Source organism: Gracilinanus agilis, chromosome 1, assembly GCF_016433145.1.
Source record: "Gracilinanus agilis isolate LMUSP501 chromosome 1, AgileGrace, whole genome shotgun sequence".
In the NCBI taxonomy this organism is placed as follows: Eukaryota; Metazoa; Chordata; class Mammalia; order Didelphimorphia; family Didelphidae; genus Gracilinanus; species Gracilinanus agilis.
This window is the reverse complement of record NC_058130.1, coordinates 670,912,741-670,923,625: the sequence shown is the minus strand read 5'-3', so window position 1 is coordinate 670,923,625 and position 10,885 is coordinate 670,912,741. Positions and strand designations below refer to the sequence as shown.

The window sequence follows — 10,885 nt, the reverse complement described above, 5'->3', positions numbered from 1 at the left end:
AGGGAGGGAGAGAGGGAGGGAGGGAGGAAGGGAGGGAGGGAGGAATGATTCAAAGGCAAAAAATTGTGAGCTAACACTTTACAGTTTGGGCAGCAGGTGGCGCAGAAACAGCACAATACTTGTCAAACCTTTCCCTGTGACCAGAGCTGGGGCTTTAAGTCTACATTCTGATAGACTATTTTCACATAAACATTATCATTTTTTACACAGTACTAAAATGAAAACTTCAGCCCATGTAAGAGAAGCCAACAGTAATATATATATATATATTTCTTATTTTATAAAAATCCAAATTGACTTTTTAAAATTATTATAGAAGTCTCTGAATCTTTAAGTCTCCTTCATGTATGTCACAGTAATCTACCATATCCTTATAATGGTTCGCATTTACACAGTACATTAGTTTACAAACCACTGTCCTCATAAAAATCCAGTGAAATAGAACAGATACTATTACTGCTATTTTATGAGGAAAAAATTGAGACCCAAAGAGGCTAAGTACTACTACATAAGAGTTGAAACACTATTTATGGATCAATTTTTTTTCAGAAGGGCTAAAAAAATTTTTTTTATTCTGTTATTTGCCTGTGATCAAGGTATCATCCTCATCTCCCTGCCTCCATAACCCTAATCTCTAATCAAGTCCACTCTTCCCAAGAGATGAATTTATGACTTATCTTATGTGAAACCACCCTCCATGCCACTTCTCAGCCAGATTCTCACCATCCTTCCTACACTCTACCCATCAACTTCATCCCTCTCCCACCACAAGTCTTTACTCTGTCCCCGGGTCCCACAGGGCTTAAAAAATGTTTTTTCATTTCTTCAACAGGTGGAGTAAAGGAGGGAAAAGTCAAGAGTAACTCTGAAGTTCAAGCCTTAGTAACTGGCGGAGTAAGGGCACCTTTAATATAAACAGGAAAGTTGGCAGGAGCAAGAGCTTGAGGAAAGGAAGATGATATAGAAATCTATTACAGCATTATTTTTACTATATTGAACTTATATGCTGATTAATTTTTAATCACTCGATGCCAATTATCTGAAAGTCCATTTACCTGGTGGCAGGCCAATTAATATTTAAGTTGCCTCCAAACATCGTGAATGTCTTTCCTCTTCTGTAATCTCCTATGCCCGCTAGACTTTTTCTTCATTCAATATCTTCCAAATATAGGGTGGGCAGGTAAAACAGTGATCAATAAACTGTGAAGAGTAGGTTACTCTTTTCTCATTTAATCTCTCTATGCTGTTTCCCCACTTAATATACCAAAAATACTAGCACTTGCCACCTCTTACTTCACAATATAAAATCAATCATCTTTAGGGAGGGAAAAAGTTGTTCTATAAAGTAAAATTAAATAACACAAATACAAGGAAATATACCTCCAGTTTGAATGCAAGGATAGGGAGGAGGAGGCTCTCTCCAATTTCCACTAGAATCTTTCATGTGAGATCGATCAGATGCAAAGTTCTTCAAATACAAGTCTGCTCGAATCACTCTAAATTTTCTAAAAGAAAAACAAATACTTGTTTCAGTGACATTTGTCTATCAGGTTGTATACATATTGCACAAGAAAATTTGGCATACATTTCAAAAGGTGGCATGAGACAATTTTTATGGTACAGGAATTGGCTCTACTGCCTCCCACTCCTGGCAGTGATTAACCAATTTGACTATATTAGAAGTTCTTCCAGCCAAAAGAAAAGGTCACTGGTACAGAACACTTTTGGGTCAAGCCCAAATGCCAGCTCTACAGTGACGTAGAGGTAAAGAGATCATTGGCAATAGCTACACATGGGATAAGTAAAATAAAATTGCATCAGTTCCACTTGAGAGCATATAAATCACCATTCACTTGCTTACCTTCTAAATTGTGGATGAATATCATCGTCAGACTTAAAGGCATCTTCTACATAAGTGTCAAAGGGGCATGGAAATGGCAACACAGTATCAAGATCATAAATGAAACTCTGTCCTCCACTTGAAACATGAAGCAAAACAACATGGTAATCCTAGGAATAAAAGCCTGAATTAAATAAGTAATTTTATAATTATAATAATAGCTCACATTTCTATATCTCATTATGGTTTACAAAACTTTTTCCTCACAACAACCCTGAGGTAGATAGTACAAGTATTATTATCTCCATATAAAGAAACAGACTCAGAGAATTTAAATGAAACCACCTATCCAGGTCACAAAGATAATAAATCAGTGATGGCGAAACTTTTAAAGATGGAGAGCTGGGCCCACTTCCACCCCACCCCCCAGACCAAGTGCTATGTCCCTTCCTGCCTGATCCCAGACAGGACAGAGAGGAAGTGCTCCCAGTGGGCTGCTAGGCAGAGGGGTGGGGGAAGTGAGGAATGTCCTCAGGGGCATGGAGAGGAGGAGGGGAGCAGCTCCACCCCAGTCCCCCTCTGACTTTCTAGTAACAAACTCTGGTATGCAACTACAGCGGTACCCACAGAGAGGGCTCTATGGGCCCTTTTTGGCACATGTGCCATAGGTTCACCATTATGGTAATAAATGGTAGAGCCATTACTTGAACCCAAGTCTCTAGACTCGGCCTCCAATGTTCATTCTAACATTATCTCTCACTATATCACTTAAGAGAGATCCTTACTGAAAAAAGTTCTATTTCTTTAAAAGAGTCATTTAAACAATAAAGAGACTGATGATTTAAGAACTAAATAATTACAGCATGGCTTTCATCTATTATATTCTTAAATACTAATTTATTATTAAGATGAGGAAAAAGTCAATCATAATTTAGTAATCTTATAGGTAATCTATGGTAGAAACTAATTATAAAGTATCTTGGGGAACATTTTAAAGCTACCACATGCTAAAGATTGAAAGAAATCAAGTGGGAGTGTTATCTACTCATAAGGGTTTGGGATCTTTCCCCTATAATAACCAACATAGATGAAACATTTATAAGGGTGATCGCCACACAAAATAAGTTTTACAAATTCATTTCTTTTCCCACATAAATTTGTTCAACTGCTCATCTTTCTGCCATGAAATTTTCATCTTTTTCTAATGAGGTGATTGAGAAGCCAGGTGTTGATAAGGGTAGGACACAAATATATATATAATCCTTACCTCAAAATCATTATCACATTTAAGTACTCCAGAGCATGAATTACCCCATTAACTAGCAGATTTTTTAATTTCCATGGTGGTAAACGGAGACAATGTAAATAAGACTAGGTTCACAAAGCATTTTTCTCACAACAACCCTGTGCAGTAGTAGTTAGCGCAAGAACTATTATCTACTTTTACATAGGATGAAACTAAGACTGAAAGGCCGGTATGTCCAAAAATACAACTGCTTCTTATGTCTATCACCTATGTCAGAAGGAAGATAACAACATGCTTCATGACAGGTCATCTAGAAACATGACTTATCATTGAATTGATCAGAGTTCTTGAGTCTCTCAAAGTTGCATTTCTTTACAATATTGCTGTCCTTGCATAAATTGTTCTCCTAGTTCTGCTCACCTCACAATGTTTCAGTTCATACTAATCAGCATTCTCTGAAATGATCTCTTTTGTCATTTTTTTACAAAGTAATAATTTTAATACTTTCATATACCAGAATTTGTTCAGTCATTCCTCAGCTTTCTAAAAAGCCATTTAAGGTATCACATTAGTTTCTAGTTATTTGCTTTTATTTATGTGTTTGTTTTTCCCCTTTCAGTCTCTCCTTCAGGATCAGAAAATTTGTTTTGCTTAAGTCTACTCCTTTCTTTCTCAGTATTATCTTCCAATTTAATGTCTCCCTTTTGTCCCCAATTTTTGTTTGTTATTGTTGAGTTTGGTGTATTTCTACACTGCACTGTGTATGAAAATGTGTGTTCAACCCTTCTTGTTCTTCTGACTGCCAACTCCCAAACTCTTTCCTTGATGTTTATGTACTCTAATTATGATAATTATAAGTTCTTTTCTCCTTTCTACCAAATACATTTCTTTTACCTACCCTTATCTTTCACCTCTTCCAACTTACAGAACAGAAACAAAACACCTAATATTTTGCTTATTTTTAACTTCTTCAGTATTCTTAAAAGACATCTGTTTCTTCTCTACTAGAATGTTAGCACTTCATACAGCTCCTTTGAAGGGTTCAAATATTTACCTTTCTAATTCTCTCTAAGTGTTTTTGTTTTTCAAATTTCCTACTCAGCTCTGATTTCTTTTTTTTAATCAGAAATGCTTTAAGTACTCTATGTTATTAAGAATCAATTTTTTCTCTGTAGGATTACATTCAATTTGCAGGTTATTATTCTTGTATGCAATCCTATATATATTTTGCCTTTTGGAATATGGTATTACTGTATCTCCTCTCATTTGTAAAAGCAGCAGCCAAATCTTTTATCATCCTTTTTAGTAGCTCCCTGGTATTTGAACTCCTTCCTTCTGGATGTTTGAAGTATTTTTTTCTTTGATGTTGAAATTCTGGATTTTGGCTGTGATATTTCTGGGAAGGACAATATTTGTGGTTGGCAGCTCAGAAAAGGTTTCATGTGCAAAACTGTATCTGAACTGTCTTAAAGAGAAAGACTCTCTGGGGGCAGCTGGGTGGCTCAGTGGATTGAGAGCCAGGCCTAGTGATGGGAGGTCCTAGGTTCAAATATGGTCTCAAACACTTCCTAGCTGTGTGACCCTGGGCAAGTCATTTAACCTCTATTGCCTAGCACTTACAATACACAGTATTGGCTTCAAGAAAGAAGGTAAGAGTTTAAAAGAGAGGGGGAGGGGGAGAGAGGGAGAGAGAGAGACAGAGAGAGACAGAGAGAGACAGAGACAAGAGACAGAGACAGAGACTCTGAAATAGAGGTAAAGGAGTGAAATTCAAGCATGTGGAACAGCCAATACAAGGGCACAAAGAGATAAGAGTGGATATGAGATATTGTTTTTTTGTCTTCTAGAGTATAGGAAGAGGAATTATATCCATTGAGGCTGGAAGGATAGGTTGAGGCCTGATTGTATAGGGCTTTCAAAGTTAAACAAAGTTTATATTTTTATCTTAGAGGCAATGGGGTAATTCACTTCAGCAGATGAGTAGGGGGTTCATGTGGTCAGATCTGCATTTAAGATAGCAGTATATAAGAAGCTAGAACCATGGTGGCAAACCTATGGCACGCATGCCAGAGGGGCACTCAGAGCACTCTCTGGGCACACTCCCCATCATCCCAGCACAGAGTGCACCAGAGTTCAATACTAAAAGGCCAGAGGGACATGGGGCCAGGCTGTTCCCCTCCCCCTCTCCACACACACCTGAGGACATTTCTAACATTGCCTGTCCCTCTAAAAGGTTCACTGGCACTGGGCTAGAGCAATAAGAGACCTGAGGCAGAGATAGCAATCAGAAGTCTATAGCAATATTTTAAGTAAGATAGTATAATGGCGTGAACTAAAATGATGGCTGTGAGAGCATCAGAACCATGAGAAGGCATCAGATATAAGATGTTATCGAAATAGAGTAAGTTTTGGTTACAGATTAAATATATAAGAAAAAAGTGACTTCTTCCTAATCTCACATCACTCAGATATAGTCCCCTAATATCTTCTTCTCCTTCATCTCATCTCATAGGAAGAGATGACCCTTCTCCTTAACAAAGCTAACTTTTCCATATGCACAAAGTGATCTCATTCTACCTTTATTAGCCCCACTCACTCACCTTCACTTTTACAGTCTATGGCTGCTTCCCTGCCACCTTCAAAACACTTCTACATCTCCTTCATTCTGAAAATCACCTCACTTGATCCATTCATCTCCTCTAGCTATCATTCTGTATCTCTCCCCCCTTTTTAGCCCTGTGAGAAAGTCATCTATAATCAGTGCCTCCAATTCTTAGCTACATGGTAATCCATTTTCCTACCACAAGCCTTAATAAGGACTATCTACTAAAGCAGTGGTTCCCAAACTTTTTTGGCCTACCGCTCCCTTTCCAGAAAAAAATATTACTTAGTGACCCCTGTAACATACTATCACCACCCCATTACAGTTATTCACCGCCCCCAAATGCACCTGTAGCCATCACCACTTCTCTGGATCGCTGCAGCACCCACCAGGGGGCGGTGGTGCCCACTTTGGGAATCACAGTACTAAAGCATAGAAAAGTTGAAATTTGTAGTAATCAGTCAAAAAGCATTCATTAAGTGCCAACTAGGTGCAAGGCACTGTGGTAGGCAAAAGATATAATCCTTACTCTCAAGGAGATTAATTCTAATATTAATTCTGATAATAGCGTCAGTAGAAGCAACACTAACAAAATCATGAATCCTTTAAAGTCCTGATGTTTATTTTAACCTTACCTAGATCATCACTATCATTTCTTTTCTATCAGCAAAGTAAATACCATCCAGAAATCATTTACTGATTTCCTTACCCAAATGATAGGTCCATCTCCAGGTCTGGCCTGCTGCTTCCAGATTGGGATCTACAAAATACAGGTTACTTCAGTTCAGTTGAATTTCCACTTATTCTTTTATATTAATATAAAAGCTGATATATAATTAATCAGATAAGAGGTAGAAAATACTTTTGTCCCAAAGAACAAAACTAGTATATGTATTGGGTGGAAGTTGCAGAGAGAGAGAGAGATTTAGGCTTGACTTAATTAGAGCTATACAAAAGTAAAATGGGCTATCTTAAGAGGTAGAGGATTTCCTCTTAATGGAAATCTTCAAGCAAAGGCTGAATGACCACTTGTTAACTATATTGTAAAGGAGACTAATTCAGATAAGTTTAACTAAAAAGCCTCCAAGTTTTGTTCCAATTCTGAATTCCTGTGATTCTGTAACATGTTTTTCTTTTACACTAGTGGGGTAAATGAACTCCAAAAATTCTAAATAACTTTAAATAATGTAATAGTAATTAACAATTATATATTACTATATAATTTAAAAGTGTTTTCCTCATAATAATCTTGTGAAAATACTAATTTCCTTTTTACAAATGAAGAAATGAAATTCAAAGAGGTTATATGATTTATCCATGGTCATACAGCTACTAAGAGTAACAAAGACAAAACTAAAATCCAAAATTTTGGGGTCAAAGTCCAGTACTCTTCCTACTAGTCAATATTATTACCTTGATAAACTAATATAACATTAAAGAAAACAGCATTCAAAATTGCAGAAGGAGCCCATTATTATATATACTTTTCACATGAAGCAGATATAGTAAGAAAAAATTCTACAGACTCTACTTTAACAATGCTCACTTATAACACTCATCTAATTACAATAATCACTAATATATATAAACCATATTAAGATTTGTAAAGTACTTTACATATTATCTAATTCAGTGTTCACAATACCTTTGGAGGTTATTATCATCCCTATTTTACCTCAGAAAAAACTGAGGTTAACAGAGGTTAAGTAACTTTCCCTGGTTTACACAGTTAAAATTTGAGACAGGCTATTAACTTTAGTATTTCTGACTCCAATTCTAGTAACTCTGTCTATTATTCTACCTAGGCCTTCACATATAAGATGGCCTTTTGCACAAAATACGGTCCTAAAGTTTACATACTTACCCTGTAACTAGTCGGCAACTTACCATTTTTCTCTCATTAGATATGAAGACTGCATAACATTCTTCTAAAGGATATTGATCATGGTTTTTTATGTATTCACAAAGCTTCCATACATTTTCTTCACTGAAACAAAAGCATTTGTTTTTTTAACATTTTTATTTGATAAAATTAAAAGAAAATACTATTTCTTCCTTTTAAACAAGAGAATGAAATGACTATATTACCTAAATATAAATTTGCAGCACAACAGGCCACTAACCGTTCTGTGATCTTTTCCCCACTAAATATGATTATAGTCCTTAACAACTACAGACATTGACTGAGGTAATTACAGCTCTGCTCACACCTCTTCTATCTCATGAGCACAAATACAGTCATGCCAACTTTGAAACACACCAAGTATTAGGTTAATGTTTTTGTAGCTTCCAGGCAGTTCTACCTACAACTGAAAATTAACATGTAAAAATGAGTTATGAATGGCATTAGAGACTGTAACCAATGCATGTAAAATATATAGTCTTTTTAATTTCTCAAGTTATGGTAGTATGTGCTAGTCCTATTACTTCCCCATGACTAAGCAAAAAATATAGAAGCTTAACCAGTGTGTAGGGCTTCTCAAGTTTATCTCCTGAAATTCATTCCCATTAAAGCTTTACTAAAATGATAGGAAAAACAAAAAGCAAAAATTATTAAATTTCTCTTTAAGTTCCCTGTCCAAAGCTTTAAGATCCTAATAAATTAAATAGGTATAGATTAGAATGAGAGGGACCTACGAAATAATAAGCTCTTTGTTTTATGAATGAAAAAAATAAGGCCCAGGGAGGTAAAAGGATATATGTGCCCAAGGTCCCAAAGCTACTTAGCAATAGAACTTAGTATTTTCTCTAAGCACAGCATAATCCAATTTATCAACTAAAAAATTTGCTAACATTTGGACATATGCTGTTTTAAAGCTTACAAAGCATTCTTAGATACATTATCTCATTTTATTCTCAACTCTGGAAAGTAGGTATTATTATCCCCTTTTTACAGATAAGTAACTAATGATCTGAAGTTGATTTGACACAGCTGTACATATAAATTTCAAGGATGAGATTTAAACCAAGCTCTTTCCTGGTTCCAGTTTCAGACTCTTAAAGTCTAGACCCTACAGTTTTGAGATACTGCAAATTCTATCACTTACTATTAAAGGAAAAAGAGGTAATGTGGCATAGTAGACAGTTTCGGATTTAGAGGCAAGGAACCCTCAATTCAAATGCCACTTCCAATACCTACTAAATGTCAGGCTAAGGGCAAATATCATTAGCTAAGCCTCAATTTTCTCATCTGCAAAATGGGCATATTACCTGTTGGGCCCACCTCACAGGGATGTGAGGCTCAAATGAATTAGCCTTTAAATGCACTTCACAAACCTTAGATTTGAGGTATTAGCTATTATTTTATTATTACTAAAAATAAGCAGGGAAAAATTTTTATAACAAATTTCTCTGATAAAGTCTAATTTCTCCAATCTTTAAAGGACTAAGTCAAATTTATAATATAAGTCATTCCCAATTGACAAATGGTCAAAGTATATGAAGAAGCAGTTTTCAGATGAAGAAATGAAAGCTATCAACAATCATATGAAAAAAATGTTCTAAATCATTCTTGATTTTAGAAATGCAAATTAAAACAATGCTGAGGGACCACCTCACACCTATTGGCCAATATGACAGGAAAGGAAAGTGATAAATGTTGGAAGGGATATGGCAAAATAAGGACACTAACACATTGTTGGTAGAGTTGTGAATTGATCCAACCACTGTGGCAGGCAATTTGGAACTATGCCCAAAGGACTATAAAATTGAGCATACCCTTTGATTCTAGGATACCACTACTGGGTCTATATCTCAAAGAGATCATTTAAAAAAGGGAAAGGACTTACTTATACAAAAATATTCATAGCAGTTCTTTTTTTGTGGTGGAAAGGAATTAAAAATTGAGGGGATGTCCATCAATTAGGGAATAGCTGAACAAATTGCAGTACATGTTAGTGATGGAATACTATTGTGAAATGATAAGCAAGATGATTTCAGAAAAAGCTGGAAAGATTTGTATGAATAGCTGCTGAGTGAAATAAGCAGAACCAGGAGAACACCGTACACAGTAACAGCAATATTGTGCAATGATCAGCTGTGAAAATTTGACTACTCTCAGCAATGCAATGATCTGGGACAATTCTGAATGCTTATGGGGGGGGGTTGCTTATGACCTCCAGAGAAAGAACTATTGAAGTTGGATGGACACAAATCAAAAAATACTATCTTTCAATCATTGTATTTATGGTTTTATTTTGGGATTTTGGTTCTGTGAGAGTGTGCTTTTACAACAATGACCAACATTTAAGTGTGTTTTGCATGATAATAAAAATAAAGCAAAAACTCACCAGAGTATTGATTCTAAGTCAGAAGGTAAGAATTTTAAAAAATAAAAACTCATTACACCTCTGCTTTTAGATATCCAATTTTGATTATTTTATTTCCAACAGTTAGACCAAATTTCCCTGTAGTAACTTAGGACAAAATTTTATACAGAAAGCACTAACATTCATATATTTTTTCATCTCTTTTCTAGTTTTAGATGAAAAGCATATAGCAAAATTATTATTACATCAGAAAAATGTAGGGCTGAAAGGGACATTAAGAAATTCAATTCGAAGGGGGCAGCTGGGTAGCACAGTGGATTGAGAGTTAGGCCTAGAAACTAGAGGTCCTTGGGTTCAAATCTGGCCTCAGACACTTCCTAGTTGAGAGTTAAGTTATTTCCTAGCCCTTACCACTCTTCTGTCTTGGAACCAATACATAGTATTGATTCCAAGGTGGAAGGTAAGAGTTTTAAAAAAAAGAATAAATTCAATTCAACAAATATTTATTCAAGACCTACATGTAGAAAGCCCTGAACTAGGCCCCTGGGGACATAAGGAAAAATGTGGCACAAATATCTAGTCCAAACACTTTCATTATGCCAGTTACAAAACACTAGAAAAAACTAAGGTTTCTAAAAGGAAGAATACTTGAATTTATGGCCTTTCTTCACAACTTATGCCAGAATAATACACTGTAACTTCCCTCCCCCGACAAAGTTGAGGAAAAAGTGAAATAATATATGTTAAAGTGTTCTGTATCCCTAAAGCACTACAGAAATTTAAATTATTGCAAATTATAATGGTTCATATTTCCACGGTATTTTAAGATTTTGAAAATATGCTACTCCCAATAAGCTTTGTATATGATTAGTACCCATTTCACTGACAGGGTAACAAAAGGTCAGGTATGTGATTTGTCTAAACCATTA

General features: G+C 35.7%; 1 protein-coding gene across 1 annotated transcript in view; it reads right to left on the bottom strand.

The window, feature by feature from the left end:
• NTAQ1 (N-terminal glutamine amidase 1) overlaps positions 1-7,656 on the bottom strand; it is a 14,456-nt gene extending 6,800 nt beyond the window's left edge. Inside the window, exons 1-4 of the mRNA XM_044658279.1 lie at positions 7,576-7,656; positions 6,398-6,448; positions 1,862-2,010; positions 1,381-1,505 (exon numbers count right to left, since the gene is read on the bottom strand). Of these exons, the coding sequence (XP_044514214.1) occupies positions 1,381-1,505; positions 1,862-2,010; positions 6,398-6,448; positions 7,576-7,578 (328 nt within the window). The 5' untranslated portion in view covers positions 7,579-7,656. The remainder of the gene's footprint in view (positions 1-1,380; positions 1,506-1,861; positions 2,011-6,397; positions 6,449-7,575) is intronic.
• Between the last annotated feature and the right edge of the window lie 3,229 nt (positions 7,657-10,885).